Below are 22,946 nucleotides of genomic sequence, written 5' to 3'. Positions count from 1 at the left end.
AAAGCAGCAAAATGGTAAAATTTGAAAATTTTGAAATCTTTGAGAGCGAATCGAAAGGAAAGGGTCTACGTGCAATAACACATATTGATGCTGGAGAGGAGATTTTACATGAAGAACCTCTAGTGTACACTTTGATGAATGCGAAATGTAGAGGAGGAAGATGTGATTATTGTTTTAGTGAAGATAGGAAATTATTCAAATGCTCAAAATGTAAATTTGTTTCATACTGTGGGCGTGAATGTCAATCTGGGGATTGGAAAATCCATAAACATGAATGTAAATGCTTGGTCAAGGTTGCACCAAAACAACCACCTGATATCTGTCGTTTAGTATCACATCTATTGTTCAAATATTATACCTCAAACAAAAAGACTTCTGCCAATCCTTCAGAGATTGAAGCCTTAACAGACAATCGTGGGAGAGTAACTAATTCACGTAAAGAAGCATTTTTCACCTTTAGTGGTGTTTTGTTTGATTACCTCAAAGGATGCACTTTCACTGATGATGCTGATATCTATGGATTGCTTTGTAGAATCTCAAGCAACAGTTTCACAATCACTAATTCAGAGCTAAACTCCCTAGGTTTGTTTTAATCATTTTTTTCTATGAAAAATTTTCAGCACCCCAAGCTTGTAGCTAAGACCATATTTTTACAGTTCATATGTTCTAAAAAATTCTCTTATAACTTGCACTGGGCTTAAGGCACAAAACGGAAAGTTTATATGCTGAGTTATATAATGTTTTCAATTTGTTTTATTATTTTCTTTCTTAGGGACAGGATTATACAAGACATCTTCTTTTCTTAACCATTCATGTGATCCCAACGTTGTTGCAATCTTCAATGGCACCAAAATACACATCCGAACGATCAAGGAAGTGCAAGAAGGAGAAGAGCTTTTTCTAAGCTACATCAACCTCTTAGCCACCACAAAACATCGACAGTCTGAACTAATGGATGGGTACATGTTTACATGTAGTTGCTCCAAATGTAATGGTAATGGATTTTCAGACTTGATGATGTTGAGTATGAAATGCCCACAATGCACCTGTCTGCAATCGCTTGATACACAATCAGGTAATGAATCTTTACGTTCTTTCTAATTTCATGAAGTAGTTCCAAAACTAAGGGATATTGTTCAATTTGTTTTTTTTTAAATAGTCAGTTTCCGTTGGCAATATTTTTCAAGCTTCATGAAGGCTTTCGACTTTGGTGCCAATCATCATTTTTCAATTTTCGTCATAGAAAGATCGTGTGGATGTGACAAGAAGTGTGAAAGAAACAAATCAGCCATGTTGAAAGCTCTCGATTGTATGGATTCTTTAGAAGCACTTTATAACTCAATTAACGTCATCCCTACTCCAGACCAACACAAAAAGTTGGAACTGAAAATCTGTAAAGGAAGACAGCTCTTGGGACATTGTAATATTGCATTACTACATGCTTATGAAGTGGGTATGGACGGTTGTCTTGATTATTCGGACTGGAAAGGGGCTTTGGAGTATGGCAAAAAGTTGGAGAAACTTTATCTCGTTTATCTTACGAAGAACCACCCGAGTATCGGTCTTCATTATTTTAAACAAGGTATTATATTGAGCTTTCCTATTTTTATACAGTGTCTGGGAGATTACCAAAGTAGAGTCAATAATCACCTTTATTCGAATTTCTATTATTCGAATTTTTCTAGTGTAATTCGAACTAATATATTGATTAATGATTAAGTCCCATGAAGATCGAATTAGAGAGAAAGTCAACTGTAGTCTGTTTTCTATGTTAAGTAATATGAAAAGTGATGTAACTTTGACACGTGCCTTTCTTTTCATTAACTCGTACAGATAAGCGTTTGTTTTACTACAAATTATTTAATCTTTATTCTTAGGAAAACTTGAGCTTCAGATGGAAAATCTTCGTGAAGGGATCAGTTATTTTGAAAAAGCCATGAAGATACTTTGTATTTCACACGGAGAGAAACATGAGCTTGTGGTGTTATTACAAGAAACTTTACAATCAGCTTTAATTGAGATAAACTGTGAACAGTTTGGTCACGTGGAAAATATGATGAAGATGGAAGAACAATAATTTGCTGCATGAAATTCTGTTCCGTTTAATGATCTTGTGGAATTTTTATTATTGATTGCTGCATGTTATGGTTCAAGATTATCACAGGAAAGATGGTAAAAAGCAGCGAGTTCCTTTATTCTTTTGTTCATGTTTGGGAACTGGTTTCTTTTAGTTAAAAAAACAACCAGTGCTAGGAAGTGGCTATGGTTCCATCCTCACACTCTGGCCTGCACTTTGAACATTTGCTGCTCGTCATCTCTTTGTATTGGGAACCAAAGACAGTCAACAGTCAACCTTTTTTTTGAAATCTTTTTATGACACACCTTACCTCATCATGCCGATTTATCAGATTTAGTTTTCATCATCATGCGGGACAAACAGTTAGCGGCGGACATGTGTACAGCCCTGCTGAAAATGCAAATGTTAAGCAAGCACGGCTCTGACAGTGATGATTGTCCGATACCAACTGCTTGATGCCTCTTTTGTTTGCATTATTACTTTTGTTTTTATTTTATACTCTTTGTACTTATGTTGATATTTTACTGATCGAGCAAAATAAAGAACTGTTACATACTTCTATGAAATTTCAGCGAGCTTACAAAAGTGACTTGATTAAAGCTTTCTCTGTCATGTGAAATCTGTTTACTCTGATAACCTTCTTTATTTGTCTACTTTAGATGAAACTAAAAATGTACATTCAATGTCGTCATTAATGCAAGAAAAAACACGAAATTTGAAACAACTGGTCAGTGAGAAGGAACTAGAATGGAAGACGTTATTACAAAACCAAATCGATTCCCTACTCAAGGAGTTGGCTGACACAGACGAAAACCTCAACTTGGAGAAAATACGTTTCCAAAAACTGAAGAAAGATTTTAAATATAATCTTCAATTATTATCTGAACGTGATAAAGATTTACAAAATTATGAACAAATTTTTCAGCAGTTGAAAGCGAATGATTTGTTGTTATCAAGTCAACTCAGTGAAATGAAAATCAAAATGGACGACGTCAATAAGCAAAAAGAGGTTGTACAACGTGAAAAAGAGGACCTTCAGCACCACTACCAATCTGTAAGGACAAATTTTCATCAAATTAAAAATTTTTCACCACTACGTAGAAAAGTTTTGGTCTTTCGTAAACATTCAGAATTACATCTAATCGAAACTTTATTGTTTTATTTGACCTGAGAATTAAGTTGATCACTGTGTCTTGATAATGGTTTGGCAAATAAATCAAAATATAGACGTTTAAGATCATTCGTGTTATTTTTCTTGTAATAAATCCTAAGTTAAAGAAGATGCATCTTTTAGGAATTTTTTTTATTGCTTTATATTTTGAGAATTAAGATCAGCAAACTTTCTTCTCATTTCAGCGCTTGAAAGGGTATCAAGATGAAGTCAACAATTTCTACTTTCGTAAAGATCACGAAGTTGAAAAAGAAAAGATCGCTTACGAAAATCTCAAGAAAGAGCTAGAAAATAAGATAAGGTCAGTGAAAGACTTCTACCATTGTCTGTTTCAGAAGATTTTGTATGATAGATTGTAAACCGAAAGCTGGACTCTATAGGCCTCTTTTGTCAATGATCAAATCATTTTAAAATTGAGTATTGCAGGTTATAATTCATTATGAGAATGAATAGGAACTGTTTGAAATTTTTCGCCAGCTTCTTTATGACAAATAAAAAAAATCATTTTCTATACAGTAATATTCAAGAGAACCTCACTGGCTTTACTCTTGCATCGTTGTACTGAAATAACAACATAAAACCTCGATATTCCATTTATCACCCAATAAACCCTATCCAACAACAGGTCAATTGAAGAAGACAGTGCATTCCAACACCAGAAGGTTTTACATGAATTCGAAGAGACGTCAAAAGTGAAAGAAAATGAACAGAAACGAATCATCGAGGAAAAAGACTCACAAATCTATTCCTACCAACTCAAGGTTAGTTACCAGACTTCTCCAGTCCTCCAAGCTAGTTTTACACTTTTTATCATCCTATCTAAATTACCCCTTTTCAGAACGAGTTTTTTATCTGAGTGATCTCGCATCGTTACCTTTTTCATCCTTTCAATAGTGTGCTACAATACATGCTTTTCTTTAGGAAAATTTTTACATCGGGTTAAAATTCGGCCAAAACCTGAGAACCGATTAAAAAATTAACTGATCTTATGGTTTTCATAAATTTTTTGAAATTGCTGATTTTAAAGATATTTGAATTAAGCCGCGTATTAAAACATATGCAATTTTTTAAGATTAGATTTTAAGGCTGGAAATATCAGACTGGACAATTATCAGACAATTACTTCGCATCAATTTTTGGACCTACCCCGGTGGGGTGGAGGTCCTATAAATTAACCTTTGTCCGTTCGTTCGTTCGTTAGTTACCAGCTTTTCTCGAGATAGGAATATTTTGATTTTTGGTACAAAGGTGCAAAATGGTAGTTGTTAATGTTAAAAATTTTTGGGCAAATTTCGGCCAAAAAACGGCTAAAGAACGGGTTTTTTAGACTTTGTGAAAAATTAGATCATTAATTTTTTCGGATTTTTTGCATGAAAGTAGGGTACCATCATAGGTAAAGGATGGCTCAAGCAGATTTTTGCAAAAAAAATTATTTGGCTTAAAAAACGCATGTTTATCTATAAGAATCACTATTAATAAGCATACATCAATGTTCTTAGTCAAACAAGATTCGCAATAATGCGACTAAATATTTCCCGTAACATTTGTTACAAAAAGTAACATTTCGTGAAACAACGCATAAGAGATCCACAAATATCACATATAATTAATAAGATTTCAATATTTAGATTTTATGATGATACGCGCACAATTTTTTTAACTTATAGAAGTGGACTTTTTTCGTGGCACTCTGTTACTTATAAAGTGGCATATGCTCTTAGGCTGGATTATAGCTTAAAGGGAACTGTTGAGGAGTAGAAATATCTGAAAAAAAGGTCATAGTATATCCTTTACTTTCTATCTCATAAAGAATTTCAATCAAGATTCATAAAAAGATCAAAATCCCGAAAAATTCTCTTTTTAAAAGGGTAGAAAATGCTTTACTAGATGGAAATATGTTATTTTACAATTGGCGTCAAATAAAAAACACTGGCATCCCCTACAGTAGGACAAGTTTATCTCTGCACCACTTGTGCCTTCTTACTTTTGTTTATGTCAACTTCTCTCTATGAAAGGGTTTACTTCTTATACACCTTTTTTCATAAGAACGAACTATAAAAATATTAGGCTAGTGCCCAAAATATTAAGAACAAGTCAAGAACATTTTAAGGCTTCAAAAACTCTAAAACACCATATTTCTTGGGAAAACAGAGGAAAATAGACAAAATTTAGAACTACTCAAAACTATTGACTTGCTTGTAAAAAAGTTATTTGGACCTTTTACACTAATTTTTTCTAGCCAGAAAAGATTGAGTAAATCACTTGGGTGGGAAAAGTTTCACATCTTAGAATGTGCAGGAAATTTACCTTGGTTGGAAGATCATTCACTTAACACGATGTGAAATGTACTTTTCCCACCCAGGTGATTTACTAAATTTTTCCTGCGAGGTTGATCTTACATTCTACTGAACAAAATTTTGATAAATTCTTTACACCTGGGTGAATGTAATACAACAAGTGTAATACCGTACTTACCCATAACAATCCAAATGTTTGCTCACCAATCAAACGCGCCAAGATGACAAAAAACTTTAGTTAAAAAGAAAAAAAGGCAAAGCCAGGCTTGCACTTTATCCATGAAAGACTTCTTTCAGGAGTCTTTTTAGCCGGCTAACTTGATTTGTCTCTCATATTATTCAGAAATTTTAATTTTCAGTACCTAAGATTTTCATTTGATTTTTGTGCAAACTTTTGGATTGGATTATAAGCACATTACTGCAATTCTGAAATTTGATTGTGGTCTGAATGAGATTCCAATTGATTGGACTGTGTTCGATTGAGATTCGATTGTGTTCAACCTTTGGCTAGATGCATTGTCATTCTGGATAATTAAAAACTCCAGCATAAATCAAGATGACTCCATGTTTTATTGGGTGCGAGGGAAACGACAACAGTAAGTTTCCCTTCCTGTAACTTATGGTCTTTATGATGCAGTTTCTGATTCCCCAATATGACATATCGTGTCCAGCAAAAGGTCTTTCGAGATTTAATTATATTTAACACTACAGCAACATTTTCATTGGAGAAATCTCCCCACGCCACACATCCAAATTTCTGAAAAAAGAAATCTCCAGACGGTGTCAATTGAAAGAATTAAGATTAAAAATAATCAATTAATTGGATGCAATGGAATGCATTCCAAGAGTGCTTTTCGATTAAGATTCAATCATGTTGGACATTGACCTTTCAATCGTTCACGTTGGATTTGGTGGATCATCTGGATATAATGGAGCTTTTATATTAATAAACATGACATTGATTAGGAAAAGGTCTATTCATTTCGTTCAATAACGTCTCTTCTAAAAATACTGTGGTAAAACTGACTGTTTGGCACAAATCATCTTAATATCAACACTTATGACTACTTATTTACAACGAATCATACCTGTCCTGTGTAGTTAAGGGTTGTGTTGTTGTTGTGGTGAGTGCGGTATTGAACAAAAAAGTCGACACTTTAATTGTATATACTACAGAGCACTAACAATGTATTGGCGCATCATTAAACTACACGAACATAAAATACTATGTAGTAAACAAATAATAAACCTTTTTAAATACTCAACAAATCACCAGAAAACAAGATAAGATAGCAGCAATTAAAGTTTCACATCACAATCATGTGCCTTCTAAAATAATTTTGAAAGCCATTAAAAGCTCTCACGCCGAATGTTTAAAAACGCATGGTTTCATTCACCTTTCACTTACGTATTTGAATTATTTAAGAAAGCGCTGATTTTTATCTTTGTGAGTGAGTCCATCTCATTATTAGCTTTCTATCAACGCACGCTTTCAGATCGCGCGACCGAACACGCGACCGCTTCTGATTTTGCATCTATCCTGAAAAAGCCGTTTTAACAAATATTCCCCTATAAGATAGGGAAATATTTAATTACTCAACTTTTTTATGAGATAGATGTTTTTTTTTTGCTCAAGAGGGCTTACTTTTGAAGCATATGTGTGTTTAGACATGAAATTTTGGTTGCTTGGTGTGTTTTTATAGAAAAACTGGCCAAATTCGATATTTTTTTATAAGCACATTATCAATTACTTAGGTATTAGCTTTTCTCGAGATTGGCTCTTTCATTCTTTATGATTTTTTGCACAAAGATGCATAACTATAAACCCTCGAATATGACGGAACCTGACTTTCGAAAAAAATGTTTATGGGCAAATTTGGACCAAAAAGCGGCTAAAGAAGGATTTTTTTGCATGAAAGTAGGTAAAAGATGGGTCAAGCAGATTTTTGTAAAAAAAGATCTTTTCAGCTCAAAAGCGCATGTTTATCTATAAGAATCACTATTAATAAACGTACATCGATGTTCTTAGCCAAATTACTCAATTTTTTGATGAGATAGATGTTATTTCTTGAATATGAAAGAATATTTCAAGAGCATGAAATTTTGGTTTCTAAACGTTTTTTTATAAGAAACAAACGACTAATTTTAATAAATCGTCACTATTTGTGTTCTGAATGATTGTTTAACGGTCATGCTCACGTAGATATCAATTATATATGTGTTAAATGCATAACCAGGTAGGTCCATAAAAGTATCACTTGTTTGTTGAACCTACCCCGGTGGGGTGGAGGTCCTATAAATTCACCTCTGTCCGTCCCTCCGTTCGTTACCAGCTTTTCTCGAGATTGAATCATAGGAATCATCTGATTTTTAGTACAAAGGTGCAAAATGGTGGTGGCCAAAATGTGACGGAGCCCGATTTTCGAAAAAAAATTTTTTTGGGCCAATTTGGGCCAAAAAACGGCTAAAAAACGGGTTTTTTGGACTTTGTGAAAAATTGGATCGTTAATTTTTTCTGATTTTTTACATGAAAGTAGGGTACCATCATAGGTAAAAGACGGCTCAAGCAGATTTTTGCAAAAAAATTTATTTGGCTTAAAAAACGCATGTTTATCTATAAGAATCACTATTAATAAGCATACATCAATGTTCTTATTCAAATTACTCAATTTTTTTTATGAGATGTAGGTTTTTTTTGCTCATGAGGGCTTACTTTTAAAGAATATGTGTGTTAGCCACAGTGGGCCCAGAGGTGGAAATAGGGAAAAAACGAAAGTTAAAATTTTGCTTTAATAATATGATTTATGGAATCTTGAATAAATTTCTGATAAGATGCCAAAGTTTCAAGTCTGTATCTGATCTGTAACTCAAGTTATGTGGCTCCAAAGTTGACTGAAAACCACATTTTGATGAAAAATCAAAAAAAGTGAAAAATTCATATTTTTGAAGATTCTGATCTAAATTCAGCTTGTAAATCAGTTCTTTTGTGTGATAACCTTTAGAGACATTATATTCTAAAGGGAAATTGCTTAAAAGTAAGTATAAATATCCAAGAACGAGAAAAAATTCAAATTTTCAGTCAAAATTCTCATCACGAAAATGCTTAAGGTAACCACAAATGTCCAAATATCTCAAAAACCGCTAAGTGTCACATATCAAACCATATATGTTTTGAAAACTACAGACACTAACCTTTCCAAAAATGCTGGAGTTTCGATGTGACACTTAGCGGTTTAAAAGTTCAAATTTTGCCTGCATTTTCCAAGCTACAAATCTCAATTTTCATGAAAAATCTCAAAAGAAAGTCAAAATTTGAAGTTTACTATTTTCTAACTCATGTAATGTGACCCTAGAGCTCTACTAATGCCTTTATAATACAAAAAATGTAAGAAATACTATCTTGTTGTTCTCCCACTCCCTATTTCCAAACTTTTGTCCTCTGGGCCCAGTGTGTTAGCCATGAAATTTTGGTTGCTTTGCGTGTTTTTATAGAAAAACTGGCCAAATTCGATATTTTTTTGTAAGCACATTATCAATTACTTAGGTACGTTAGCTTTTCTCGAGATTGGCTCTTTCATTCTTTATGACTTTTTGCACAAAGATGCATAATTATAAACCCTCGAATGTGACGGAGCCCAATTTTTGAAAAAAAATGTTTTAGGGCAAATTTGGGCCAAAAAACGGCTAAATAACGGGTTTTTTGGACTTTGTCAAGGATTGGATCATTGATTTTTTCTGATTTTTTGCAAGTAGGTAAAAGATGTGTCAAGCAGATTTTGTAAAAAAAGAACTTTTCAGCTCAAAAAACGCATCTTTATCTATAAGAATCACCATTGATAAGCATACATCAATGTACTTAGCCAAATTACTCAATTTTTTGATGAGATCGATGTTTTTTGCTAACGAAGTCTTGAATATGAAAGAATATTTCAAGAGCATGAAATTTTGGTTTCTAAACGTTTTTTTTTATAAGAAACAAACGACTAATTTTAATAAATCGTCACTATTTGTGTTCTGAATGATTGTTTAACGTTCATATGCTCACGTAGATATCAATTATATATGTGTTAAATGCATAACCAGGTAGGTCCATAAAAGTATCACTTGTTTCAGTTGAAGATGATTGGTCGAGAGATGGACATGTTGCGCTCCTCCACAATCAAAATCGAAGGCTCAATGGAGGAGAACAAGACAAAAACCAGCCAATTAGAACGTTCCTTGAAGCACAAACAATGGGAACTGGAGGATTGTCTTAACATGAAAAACCTTCAAATTCAAGAACTTGAGAATACTAAGACGCAATTTGAAAAGAACTTGTTCGATACAGAAAAACGTTTATCAGAAACGTAAGAATTTATTTTTTAAATTAACTTGTATCATAGTCATTATAAAAAACACTGGTCTGGCAATGTATTGTTTTAGCTTTATTGTCAAATTTTCTTTTGTTATAAATAAAAGGCAAGATGCGATTTGCAAACTTTTTGATCACGTTACCAAATTCTCCTCTTGGGATTGGTCTAGTTTTCAATCACATGATCAAAAAGTATGCAAAACAAGTCGATTAGCGAACGCAAGCTCTAACTGTTAACAATAGAAATAAACAAAAGCCTTCCAGACCGGGGTTTTTTATAATGACTATGCTTGTACCACATAATTCAAACAAAAAAAACAGATATAAACAGGGTTGCTACGTCTGCCAGAAATGTCTGGAATTAAGTTGAGTCTGGAAATGTCTGGAAAGTCTGGAAAAAGTCTTGAATTGGCATACTTATCCAAAAAAGTCTGGAATTAGTATACCTGTCTGGAAAAAATATGGAATTTGAAGGAAATGGTCCTGAATAAAGCCTAGTAAACTTTCCGGTAATGGGAAACTTTCAGCCTGGCATTTGAACTTCCCTAAAATTTCTGCTCGCTTCACTCGCAACCAATTCTGTAAATCATTCATTCTGAGATTTGTCATTCGGATGTAATCATCAACCTGGCATTTCAAATGACCGCTAAGGAAAAACTAAAAACCTTCCGAATGGATAAAAATGTCTGGAAAAATTGCGTATTTGGTTAAAAAATCTGGCAAATTTTCGACATTTTCATGTAAAAAATCTGGAAAAATATGGCTTTTGAGACTGAAAGTCTGGAATTTTCAATTTGGCAAACCTGTAGCAACCCTGTACTAATGAACGTAAAATATAAAACCTGTTAAGCTAGCTGTTAACTTGTGTTTTCTCTCTCAGAACTCACGACAAGGAGAAGATGCTGAACGAAAAGAATGAAATGATTTCCAAACTGAAACATGCGATGGAAGAGATGGAGAGTGTCATGCGAAACGAACATACTGAGAAAGATAAACTTTTCCAAGAAATGGAAATGAAATTCCAGCATTTTCAATGGAATAAAAATGACCTTGTCAAGGACAAAGATATGACAATAAAAAGGTAAATTTTCACGTCCATAGTCTCGAAACTTTCTATATTATCTATATTACAATCATAATTCAAAACTATCTACATAACAATCATAATGTTAGGGTGACAGACAATGCGACAGCTCTTCCGATGCTAAAAAATCTACTTATTTATCAAACGGTTACTCGTTGCTTATTCCTTCGGTAGGCTGCAGAAACAAGCTCCTCGCCCTGATTTATTGACCCATGCGTACCCTACTTATATTTTATGTCGATTTTAGCTTGGAAAATCGCAATGAAGAATTATATTCCAAACTAAACGCGGAATCAGAATTGAGGAGTAAAGAAAGCGTTTCCACTAAACTACAATTAGAAGAATTGAGATCCTCAGAAGGCGCCTTGCAACAGGAAAAAGATCATCTACGAGATCAAGTCAATAGGTTTCATGAACTTTATAATTTTTTTTAATTAAACAAAAAGAGAAGCTCCCTGAGAATTGGTAATGAGATATGATGCGGTAAAATTATTACCGTAAAGTCAAAAGTTGCTTCACATAAAATAATAAGTCAAAAATTTCTGACATCCTAATTATAAGGTATTAGCAAATAACCCCATTCATAAATCATCACAATTCTTTTTTACATAGGTTGACTAAGGATTTGGAGGTCTCCATTGAACGAGAAAACATTCTGCAGAAATCGAAAGTAGACATGGAAGTGGAATGGCGTAAACGACTGGAAACTCGCGAAAATCAAATTTACCACCAACACGAAGAACTTATTCGAAATCTCAAAACCTCCAAAGATGAGGTCAGATTTTTTATTATTTTCCGAAAATCTTTTTGGGCTTAATGATATAGTCCTAAAACAAACATAATATGGTTTACTTCTCAAATTCGTCTTAAATTAGCGTTTTTAGTGCACTGTTAATATTACAATTCTCTCTATTGTAAGTGAAATGATGGTCAAGGATAGTAATTGAGTGGTGTTGTTCGTCTTTGGAATTATAATGGACACTGTTGATGATTCTATAGTATTCATTGTTTTTATCGTACCTTTCTTTTCTTGCAGGTTTCCAATGAATTAAAAGTCCAAAAAGAAGAGAATCTACAACAAGAACAATTATTGAGAATTCTGCAATCTGATAAGAACAAGGCATTGAAAGTATTACAGAACAATGGAATCGATGCAAACAAAGTGTTTTCTGGTGATTCACCTACTCATGAAGAAGGTAATGAATTGTCTCTACCTTAACAGCTTTCTTTTTATTGTGGTTGCTTTTTCACAAATCACGACATTGAAATGAAGTGGTCTCTTGTTTTTTTTAACCTCAATTTTTTTTTATCCATGTTACATTCATATAATATTCGATTTTCATGGTCATTCTTATACGATTAAATTCAAACAACATTTCGACCATCTTATAGCAGGTCTGCCTCAGGTCTGAGCAGAAAAAAAATGGCTGTAGGCATTTCATTAGATTTACTTGATGACAGCCAAGACAAAGTATGTTTACACAACGGACTTTCTGACAATCTGAGAACTGGCTTTTAACAATGCTCTACATGATTACCCAGCAATGCCCTCTAGCATCAGCTTCGTTCATTTCGTTTTCATTATTTCGTGTTCCATTCTTTCAACAGAGGCCAGTGAAAGGGATTTACTCCAACAAAATGAACAACTACGTGACGTCATCAAAGAAATGCGACTTGAAATGGAACAATTGATACAGCATGATGAACCAACACGTGGAAATCAAGATGATGGTAATATAAAAATCTTAAAATTACATTACCACGATAAGGATCTTTTTGGCTGATTTACGAATAATTAATTACTTAGACACAAATCCTTCAAGTCTTTTTAAGTGATTTAGCTCATTATAAGATAAACATGGATTTTTAAATTACTTTATTGGTTATTTTTTTGTCCATAAAAATCAAATTTTTGCGGGAATAAATTCCGGTTGTAAAATAGAACAATACTGACGATACAAAATTCAATCAAAACACGCCAAATTTGGAAAATCACCTAAATCAATACTCGGTGCGAAATTTCTGACATTAAGTATGAAAGCCTATGGTTTAGATTTTAATAATTGATCTACAAATTAATTTGTAGATAACCACCAGGCTTTGAGAGAAAAAATCACAGAACTGGAAAAGGAAAATGAGAAACTCGTCCTGAAACTTGAAGAAGCAAACAAATCAAAGAAGCCTCCTTCTGGATCACCGAAATCCGTACCGGTCGACTTTTCAAACCAAAGGGAACTTCGAGAACACCTTAAAGAACTCAATGAAACCATCTGTAAGAACTTCCCATGAAATGTGAAAATTGTGAAAAAATTACTGACATTTTTCGTGCCAGCTTTGATGGCTGATTATTGATACTAGAAAAAATCATATAAAACCTTTCTGATCAGTAATAATCTACACTTTTTCTCAGGTGAAGTTTATATGAATTTTTTAATGGTTATAACATTTTTCTGCAGGTTATCTACGGAACGAAAAAGTTCAACTGAGTGCTTTCTTGACATCCAAAGACGCAAAGATCAGACATCTCCACAAAACTATATTACAAAGTGAGCAAGAGAAACAAGATTTGTTGCTACAACTAGAAAACATGAAATACAATCAACGCTCGCATGACCAGCTAGATCACCAAGCGATTAAAACCATGAAGGATCGTATTTCTGAACTTGAATTGCAACTTGAAGAATCGCAATCACAAGCACAAGCTTACTTTAAAGGTGCTCTCGAAAGAAATTTAGATGCTACACAAATTAGTAAAAAGGTACAAAACATTTATTTCTCTTATAAAATATTCAAATGTAACTCATATCACATAATGCTTAATAATTTGCATAATTTCCCTTATACTTTCTTTAAAAACCCTAAAGTATCAGTTGAGCTCGTTTTCCGAAATAGAAATCAATCAAATCACGTGACTTCTTCAAGCGTACTGAAATAATTTGCTAACAAACTTGGAAATTTTACTCAAAAACATAAAATAATCTGTGTGTGTTTTACACTGTTACATTGTTCCTTCTATCAGTTTGACCGTCTTATGAAGCCTATTAATCAACACCGTTACTATAATTGGAGATAAGAACGATCTCAACGGTACTTTCAAATGTACGTAGTCGTACTTCGTGTCCCAGTTAAATATGATGTAACATCATTAACTGTGATGATCTGAAGTATCTTGAGAGTATGTTGAGAACGAGAATTTCATTGTGTTTGCAAATAGTCACATTTCTCCTCCATATAATTTCACGACGTTGATTCCTTGTCCGGTAAAGGGCTCAGAATGATCCTGCCTCTGGCTCTCTCCTTTTCCTTCTTTTCTTTCTCCAGTCGATGCCATTTCTCGAACATGGTTTCTATATTCGACGCCACGTCCATGTGTTTGACAACCTCGTCCTCATTCTCCTCTGATGACGTCAATCTCGGTGCCGGTATTTCGTACGGAAGCTTTTTACTCAATTTTGCTAAGTCTCTGTTTTCTTGATCTTTATCGTAATTTCGGGCGTTGGCTGCGCGATAGATGACCTCTGGTTTCACTTTCCCGATGTACTGATATTAAAATCGAAAAGAGTTTTTAAAGAATTTAATGACATCAAGGGTAGAAAATTCAAAGAGAAGAAAATATGCTGCTAGATGATACAAAATAATGGAAAATGACGGAATAGATTCAAAAATAGTTTTCCAAAATTAATATGATGGCCTTTCGAAATTAGAATGTTCTGCGTGGAAAGTTTGCGTCGGGATGCTAAGTAGTTGATTTGTTTCGATCGAATGATAGTAGCATCGAGTAGAAAATTGAAAAAATGAATTGTGTTCTTACCGTGGAGACGAGAATTTCAACGGATGATTTCATTACTTGATCAGGAATCAATTTGACTTGTTTACGGAACTCTTCGGTCATTATAATCTTCTCTTCTGGTGAATTCAAATTCAACACTTTGATCACTTCATAATGGTTGCCAAGGGAACAAAAAGTCGGCACTTTATTGCCGATTACGATACCGACTCCTGGCCCACCGTGCAATGTGATTCGTAGATGCAATTTTCTGTTTCGTATATGTCGCCATGGGAACAGGTCGCGTGCATTTGCAATCTTGATTGCAACTGAAAGAAGATCTTGAGATGTAGATTCTGTTGTGAAGCCTTGGACACCGGAACAAAACATTATCTCCTCACGGAAGGTATACAGGCGGTACACATTACGGAAGTTCACCAGCACCTTCTCCACCAGTTTGTGGAAATCGTTCAAAATATCGATACATTGAGCTGCTGGATATCCAAGTCTGGTGAACTCGTGCACTGTAACCATCAAAAGACCTTGATCTGGAATATCATAATGCTCCACAGCTTGCCCTCCTTCTTTCAAAATGGCGTCACCAATAGGTTTTGGAAGTGTCTTATATAAGAACTCGTTATTTTTATTGCGTTCTTTGTGCAACACATCTGTACCCTCTTTGACAGATTTTTCCAAACCTCTCGTATATTTTTCCATCATACTGATCATGTTATCAATAATCTCCACCTTGTTGCCACGAATTTGTTTTGTGATTGGTCTTACTTGTCGGAAGGTCGGTCGTAGGTCGGGATTCTCGCTCCAACAACTCTTCATCAATTCCACTAATTTCTCGTTTAATCCAATCTTGAGGGTGACATGTGGGCGGAAGGGTGGAATACATCTTTTCCGTATATAATGAATGATTTCATGAGGTTGCATTTCTTCGCGTTCAGTATAAGGTGGTTGTTGGTTGATAATTTCTGATACAATGATTCCAAAACTGAACACGTCACCAGCCCTGCTCATCTTCTCTGGTAGTGTCAGATTCTCAGGTGCAGTCCATAACAAATCCACACACCTCTTATGTTCATATTCCGAATCGGTTTCAGTCTTTCGCTCAAAATCATCCGGTTTCCGAAAATTTGTTAACCCGAAATCCCCGATTTCGATCACCCAGCGATGGTTGACCAAGCAATTCTTTGACGTCAAATGACCGTGCGATTTAATGGGGCTGTCGTGAATGGCAAGCATCCCTGTTGCAATATCATTTATGAACGTATGTTTGAAATCCCAGTCCAGCTGCACGTCTTCTTTGCTAAGAATATCATAAAGGCTTCCTTTGGCACAGAAATCATGTAGGAAACAGATGTTAGGTTGCATGTTCGTCACACCACGAAATTTGTTGATGTTCGGTGCATTCAAATCGCGCAGATGTTTCAGCTCCATCAAAATATTTCGATCCATGAACAAGCCTGTTTTGGGTAATTTCTTCAACATTAGCCTATTACCGTTGTAAAAGACATCTAACCTGTAAACATTGGTGATCGGATTCATCTCGCCTTTCTTTTCAATAATATCGACCAGCGTGGCATGCGGGAGAACAATGTTCGTCGTCAGGTCTTTGAAGCGCACGATAGAATCCTTGCTGTGGATGTCATTTTCATATTTTTGCATTTTGTACGCGCGGTAGGCCATGAAGCAAACGAAGAGAACGCCTACAATACAACCCATAATAATGGTCAAAGTCCAATCACTCCCTTCGCATATTTCACTGAAGCCACACTTTGGAATATCCTTTGGCTCCTTCAGATATCCACCATACCAAATCATCCCAACCGCTGTCGTCGATTCTTCATTGAATTCGATAGACGTTGTCGTTACGTTCCCCACAATATTTTCCATGATGAATTCAGATGTACGGAATCCCCAAGTATCGAAATCGATCTTCCCTGAGAGACCTAAGGCGAGAAATTCATTAAAAGAATGATGGGAGTATAGTTTGCAAAAACAAGCACTAAACAATCCTTCAGGATAAGACTTTTATGAAAGAGAAGTTTTTTGGTACCTGTAAAGTTTGATATTTTCATTTCTTTGATAATCTGGCTGGTGTTTTTCAATAGCTCTTCATAACTGATGTTTGACAGAACTCCTATAATATCAATGTCCGGTAATGTGTTATTATTCAAATACCATTCTGGTGTGTCCGGAGTTTCAGTCTCATTGATGAATGGTGTCCAAGTTTCGTTGAATCTCCATTGGTGTTGTAACCAGCGCATGTATTTTGGTGTTGTGGTCTGTGTAGTGGTTGTAGGAGTCGAATTTGTCGGCAAAGTTGAATTCGTGACAGCTGTTGGTGAAGTGCGTCCTGTTGTAATGTTGCTTGTTGTAGTGTTGTTTAGTGGTGCTGTTAAGTTTCCATTAGTTGTTATGTTGAGTAGTGAGCTGTTTCCATTTGATGGCAAAGGAGTAGTCGAAGTAGTGCCTGGACTCTCTGTTTCGTGTAGGTGTACGCTTTCTTCCTCGTCAAATCTACTCACATTCCATTCTATGAACTCTTGGTATTCCTCTAGCGTGATATTATTGAGGTCGAAGAATTCTTCGAATTTGTTCTCCCTTAAATAGTGTTGGATGGCTATTTCTTTTTTTTGTTCTATCAAAGAATCCAAAGCATTCTTATAAATCCAAAAACTGTCATACATGTAGGATGCATCAGAAAAATAATCATCCCATTTTGACTGAAATAAAACAAAATGAAGTTTTGAGAACCAACGATAATTCTTCATATTCAATCCATCCAATTAAACACGAAATATTATATTGTTGCTGAACACAAAAACAAAGACCGAAAGCATTCAACGCTAACCTTTCATCAGCTGGCGGTACACTTCAAAGGAGAACTTCGAATAGAGATAGGCATTGAAGTGAAAGTTAAAGGTTTTTTTCTCTAATAGGAACCCCTTAAGTTCAAAATCTCATCTAATTCGAACAAATTCTTCGGTCCTGTCAGAAAATACCTTAAAACAAGAGTCTACTTACACTTTTTTTGGTTCCATAACTATCCTTGGCCCGCTGGTTGATGTCGTGATATTTCTGTCTGTTCTTATAATCTTTGGATTCTTTAGCTCGGATATTGAGCACTCCATCCATGGCACGTTTGACGTCCACTATCAACGGAGGTGGTTGAGAGATCTCTTCCAGGTGATAATCCAAAGTGAAGATGGCCCACTGGGCTTCGTCCATTTCCGATGACCCTTTGTCACTTGAATGAGTGATTTGTTTTTGAAAGTAATCCAAGATTCTGATCAACTCTCTCGATGAACACAGAAATAACAACACTAGAGAAAGCAGGAAAATTTTAACTTAACTCACAAGATTACAGAAGCCGTAAAGTAGGTTTTTAAAATAACGATTTATAGTTTTTAACCGCCATTTAAACCCCTGTAGACCTAGAGTTGTTTTCAAAAGAGTAAAATAATGCCTTTTTAACTGTACAAAAACTAACTTTTCAACTCCAAGCCAATTGGAAGGAGCTACGAATGGTGCTCTGAATCTAGAGACCTAGTAAGTGTGAAGTGAAGAAAACCAAATCATGTGATATTATAGAAACACTTCATTACCTCTGGCATTTTCTTTGACATCATCGAACAGACTTGCATAGTTGATACCATAAGTCTCAATGGAGAATGAGGAGACAGAAATCCCACTTTGGGTTAGACCCGTTGCAGTCGTGTTATGAGCCACCCTGTTCTCTCTGGAGTATAGAATGCCAAGATATTTCCATGTGTACACATCCATGATGGCTTTGAAAACTTTCACCACATCTTGTGGATGTTTCTTTGTTTCTGGGAACACGCTCAAGTAATGTTCAATCCCCAAGAAAGACGCATCGTCGCAATGGTAAGTAATGGTCGCGCGACCGTGATAATCGGCCGCCTCCATCACACGACGACACGGGTCGGATGAACAGTGAGGCCCAAATATCATATCAACTTCATCAACATATATCATGCGCGATGTCTCTTCGGATAGCTCAGTTTCTCGGCATGTTGTTTTTCGTTGAATCAACTCCACACTGTAGTTTTGGGCGTTTGAAAACAATACGCTTCCTTGCTGGACGAACCTTTGATAAATAAATTCTTCCTCGTTGCTTCCCTTTGGCATTAACGCACCGATCTTTAATTTCACTTTTCTATCTTCTATCTCTTTCAATCTCATTTTCAAACTGTAAGGTGTTTCATGGTCTGTCAGTATACAACCAAGAAGTGAGTGTAAAAATAGTATCTGAAACATTTTTACTTTAAACATTTTTGCTAGACTTTTCTTGTATTTTCATTCGACTTCAAAAATGTTTATGTTTGCAGAACCTCATTTCTAAATCCTAGGAAAGTTTTCATTTTCTAACCCCTTCTTTCCTACTTCTCTCTGAAAAAAATGGCAATTTTCACCTATTTTTTTTGTCTGTTTAGTTGCCATGAAAATATCCAAATATAACGAAAAATTCGCTTGTTCGATTGATAAATTTTTAAGAATTTATGAATCAGATACTTTTGGCGTCTGTCAAATTGTTTTTGCTTTTCGCTTCATAGTTGATCAATATACCTCCTGTAAACTTGTTTAAAACCTCTTTTTCACCCTTCATTTTCTATTCATAGCTATCGCAATCAAAGTTCAAAGGACTGGGCGCGAATAGTGAAGATCAGAATGCTGTGATTGGTTAGTTTATTGCCATGCTGTCTGGAAAATCGTAATTTGATAATGATGAGTGCTTAAAAATGCAGCCCGAAATTCGGCAATTTTTAGGTCCTAGCTGACGGGCTATTCTTTTAACAAATAAAAACATCCCTTGAGAATCTTAAAGTTTTTCTCTTACACTCTTTTTTAGAAGAGCAATTTTATAAGTACAATTAGTTTAGAAAATGCCAAAAAAAATCAGAGCAATTATGAACCTGACATGTCAGAATTTCAGGCAACTTGAGGCTCAAAGTAGCAAAAACTGGGCACAAACCCTAAAATTTAATACCTCAATATCACCCTAAAAATGAGAGCAGGATAAGAACTATTTGAGGCCAAATTGCTACCTAGTTATTAATGCTTGTTAACCCTATTGGCCCCAAGCTTTTTTGACTTTGGTATCCCCAGGGGGGGGTAGAATCTACCACCCTCGATTATTTTTGACCTAGAAGAGCTATGGTCATGAAATTTGGTACAGATGTTCTTCATCATTAAACAAATTTCCAGGAAGAAAAAAAAAATTGATTACGTCATTCAAAAACCGATGACGTCATCACAAAATTTCCACCTGTCGGAAAAAAGCCCAAATATATGGTTTACAAAAATGGCTATTACAATCGAACCAAAAAAGATAATTAGATTCTGTTTAAAGATTCAGAAAGATAAGAGGTTGTTCTTTAACATAATTGCCGGTTTTGAAATTTCAATAAAGACTTTCTCTTAAAATCTATGCTGAAGATGAGTAAAATTTTCAAAATTTGATGACGTCATAAATGATGACGTCATCATTTTCAATTTTTTTTTTCAGTTTTTCAAATTTATATTGTCAATGCCTATCACGTGTGAAAATTTGAAAATGATTGAATAAATAGTTCAGAAGTTATCAGCACTTTTAAATTTTGAGTTTTAAGCGATTTTAGCTGGGTTTTATGTCATGTTTCACAATAAAGTCATAAAACCTGATTTGAACAACCTATGACCCTAAAATTTTGCACAAGTACTCTTAATTAGATTTTGTCAAAAGTCAGAAAGTTTCAAGTCGTTTGAAAAATTTTTCTCAGAGATATTCACAAAAGAACTCCAGCGTGGTAGATTCTACCCCCCCCCTGGGGCTAATAGGGTTAATCATCGTTCCTTTTGCAGACACCCTGCGAAAAGAGATGAAAAATCTGAAAGAGAAGTTACGGTCTGCAGTGGAGCGCATCAAATCGTTGGGTATTGAACGACAGAAATTGATCGATGTCGGTAATCGATTGCGTGCACAAATCCAACAAGGTTAGAAATTCGTAATGTGTTGACGTTAAATGTTTGAATAAAGCTTTCTGAATGCCGAATCGAAAGCTCTCTATATATCTCTTATGTCGGATAGTTGAGTCTCTATAACTTATCAAGGGGAATGTAAATTTGGTCGAGCTGTGTGTGGAGGATTCCAATAGTAAAGAGGTTAGGCTAAAAAGACTTGTTCATTAGGATTTATTAACTGAAGTGACCAAATAAGGAGTTTTCACTATTTTTCTATGTCTGATAATTCTTGCTCCTTTCTCTTCTGCATTGACCAGCAAAGACCACTCATCAAGAAGAGGAAGTTCCCGCAAACAACAAACTGGCCACACACGAAAACAACGAATACACATCCACCCTACAGCAACTTCGTCATCAAGGTGTAACCAGGGAGAATGTACACGTGCATATTAACAACCAATCAGCTTTGAGCTCACTCGACGGAACTAGAACACCCCGTGAGTTATACGAAATTTCATGTGTTATTTTTCTAAGCTCGTGTATACAAAAAAATACAATTTAATACCAGCCAAGAACAACTAAGATTATACTTTTGTTTTCCGTTTTTAGCTGTAAGAGATACTGACAGAGGAATGACGTCACCTCCTTTGAACATTACATCATCAGAGAACTCGTCCCTCAGAGAGGTCTGGAAACTACTGGAAGAAGGTTCCCATATTTCCATACCAAGCTCTATAGAAGTGGAAAAGGATGAGCTAATGATTGCAGGTAAACCTTTAGAGAGACAACAAAAATCGACTCTATCAGTACGAAATGTCGCAATCAAATTACCTGCGTCAAAGAAAAAACAACAAAGAAACATACGCAATTATAACGAGCGTAGTTGAAACATCTCAATTTCACATCATAATTGTTGAAGGGAATTCAATATGCAAACTATTATAACTTTGTATGGAATCCGTCTGGACAGATTCGCATGCTATTGATTGCAAGCATGGCTGCTTCTCAGACCTTCGACACTGAGGATAAACCACTAAAAAGAGGCGACACTCCGTCTTTTTCTTTGAGACAAAGACCTCAGAAGAAAATCCTTTCTATGGAGGAAGAGTTTGAACAAATACGGAAATGTCGATACATCCGAAAAACACCATTACAGCGAGTTGATTCTGAAAATAACGACCTTGATATTTCGTTCCTCAGTGCGAAAACTATTGATCAGAATGCTAATCTATCGGCTAAAACTGGTTTATCGAGTATATCGGAGAGTGTCGATGAAGATGAAGAATCAAAAGCAATCGAACATAAAACTCAAGAGATTCCACAAATTACAAAGGCGAATACAGGTCGAATTGTGGTCAGACCTCGATCGCCTATTCAACCATTTATTGTACACGATACACAGTTGAAAAGAGATAAACTGGAACCGACGCTCATAACTGAATTTAATAACAAGTGTTCTGTTGAAACTAAGAAGAAATCCAAGAGTATTCTCAAGCGAGCGACTAAACCTGTTGGTAAACTTGACTTGTTGTATAAAGAGGTTTCCCGTGCGGCACGTCAGGCGGACGTCGATCTAAACGCGGCCGTTCAAAGCATACGAGACGATCAAGAACAAGATAAAAGGTTTGAGAGACTTCAAAGGTCTGATCAGAGTGTGAGAAGATGGAATTATATCGGCCGTCTTGTTCGTTCTGGTTGGTTGTTCGGAAGAAGAGGTAGATCACTCAAACTGTTTGAAGATCGAAAACGAAAGCGTAGGATGAATGCAATGAATTTGGAGCACCTCCCGATATCTTACAAAGCGTCTGTTGGCACGCTACGTGAACAACAATCCTCACAAATCACCACCATACAACAACGATTGACCAACAGTCGATCCTTGCCACCTGTACAACACAACCGTTCGAAATCCGTCAAAGGGAACTCTTCGCCACGAACTTTACCTTCTCTCAGTAAACAAATGCACAGAAATGTTGACAGGAGTCGATCGCTCCCGGCTATTCATAAACCAAACTTTTTATAGATTTTAAATTGATTTTTTAAAGTTGTTAATGTTTATTTTATTCTTCTAAGCTTTGTCTAGGGCTACCTACGCTAGGGACTTTCGCTCCTCCAATAATTTGGCTAGTTTTAGACGAATAATTTAATCTTCTCCAAGGGACGAACCATGCGCAGTTTTCTTTGGTAAACCAAGAAACTTTCTTGGGTAATCTCAATATCAAAAAGT

General features: G+C 35.3%; 3 protein-coding genes across 3 annotated transcripts; 2 read left to right on the top strand and 1 right to left on the bottom strand.

The window, feature by feature from the left end:
- The first annotated feature begins 11 nt into the window (after positions 1 to 11).
- Positions 12 to 2,639, top strand: LOC136806926 (histone-lysine N-methyltransferase SMYD3-like). Its single transcript, XM_067063493.1, has 4 exons — positions 12 to 582; positions 773 to 1,075; positions 1,244 to 1,582; positions 1,878 to 2,639. The coding sequence occupies exons 1-4, from the start codon at positions 12 to 14 to the stop codon at positions 2,075 to 2,077; spliced, it is 1,413 nt and encodes a 470-aa protein (XP_066919594.1). The 3' UTR covers positions 2,078 to 2,639.
- Positions 2,426 to 21,606, top strand: LOC136807005 (coiled-coil domain-containing protein 57-like). The gene is made up of 16 exons (XM_067063582.1): positions 2,426 to 2,456; positions 2,737 to 3,131; positions 3,434 to 3,603; positions 3,874 to 4,009; positions 9,659 to 9,891; positions 10,777 to 10,977; positions 11,228 to 11,386; positions 11,593 to 11,755; positions 12,017 to 12,176; positions 12,589 to 12,711; positions 13,067 to 13,252; positions 13,437 to 13,738; positions 19,399 to 19,459; positions 20,621 to 20,752; positions 21,037 to 21,216; positions 21,329 to 21,606. The coding sequence occupies exons 1-16, from the start codon at positions 2,426 to 2,428 to the stop codon at positions 21,604 to 21,606; spliced, it is 2,910 nt and encodes a 969-aa protein (XP_066919683.1).
- On the bottom strand, positions 13,728 to 19,300 carry LOC136806924 (receptor-type guanylate cyclase gcy-7-like). The gene is made up of 5 exons (XM_067063492.1): positions 18,364 to 19,300; positions 17,783 to 18,081; positions 16,812 to 17,481; positions 14,792 to 16,704; positions 13,728 to 14,520 (listed from the first exon to the last, which is right to left on the bottom strand). Exons 1-5 carry the CDS (start codon positions 19,049 to 19,051, stop codon positions 14,218 to 14,220), a joined length of 3,873 nt encoding a protein of 1,290 aa, XP_066919593.1. The 5' UTR covers positions 19,052 to 19,300; the 3' UTR covers positions 13,728 to 14,217.
- Positions 21,607 to 22,946: the final 1,340 nt, after the last annotated feature.

Source organism: Clytia hemisphaerica, unplaced genomic scaffold, assembly GCF_902728285.1.
Source record: "Clytia hemisphaerica strain Z4C2 unplaced genomic scaffold, Clytia hemisphaerica genome assembly, whole genome shotgun sequence".
In the NCBI taxonomy this organism is placed as follows: domain Eukaryota; kingdom Metazoa; phylum Cnidaria; class Hydrozoa; order Leptothecata; family Clytiidae; genus Clytia; species Clytia hemisphaerica.
Note: the sequence above shows the minus strand (reverse complement) of the source record. Positions and strands in the feature narration are given on the sequence as shown.

Bases quoted from the DNA above. Each gene is read 5' to 3' on its own strand.
- LOC136806926 (XM_067063493.1), top strand. From the start codon at position 12: ATGGTAAAATTTGAAAATTTTGAAATCTTTGAGAGCGAATCGAAAGGA. The intron at 583-772 runs GTTTGTTTTAAT...TTTCTTTCTTAG, and splicing joins TTCAGAGCTAAACTCCCTAG to GGACAGGATTATACAAGACA. The intron at 1,076-1,243 runs GTAATGAATCTT...TTTTCGTCATAG, and splicing joins ATCGCTTGATACACAATCAG to AAAGATCGTGTGGATGTGAC.
- LOC136807005 (XM_067063582.1), top strand. From the start codon at position 2,426: ATGCGGGACAAACAGTTAGCGGCGGACATGT. The intron at 11,387-11,592 runs GTTTCATGAACT...TTTTTTACATAG, and splicing joins CTACGAGATCAAGTCAATAG to GTTGACTAAGGATTTGGAGG. The intron at 21,217-21,328 runs GTGAGTTATACG...TTCCGTTTTTAG, and splicing joins CGACGGAACTAGAACACCCC to CTGTAAGAGATACTGACAGA.
- LOC136806924 (XM_067063492.1), bottom strand. From the start codon at position 19,051: ATGTTTAAAGTAAAAATGTTTCAGATACTATTTTTACACTCACTTCTT. The intron at 18,082-18,363 runs GTAATGAAGTGT...TGCTTTCTCTAG, and splicing joins TGTCAAAGAAAATGCCAGAG to TGTTGTTATTTCTGTGTTCA. The intron at 14,521-14,791 runs GTAAGAACACAA...TTTTAATATCAG, and splicing joins TTGAAATTCTCGTCTCCACG to TACATCGGGAAAGTGAAACC.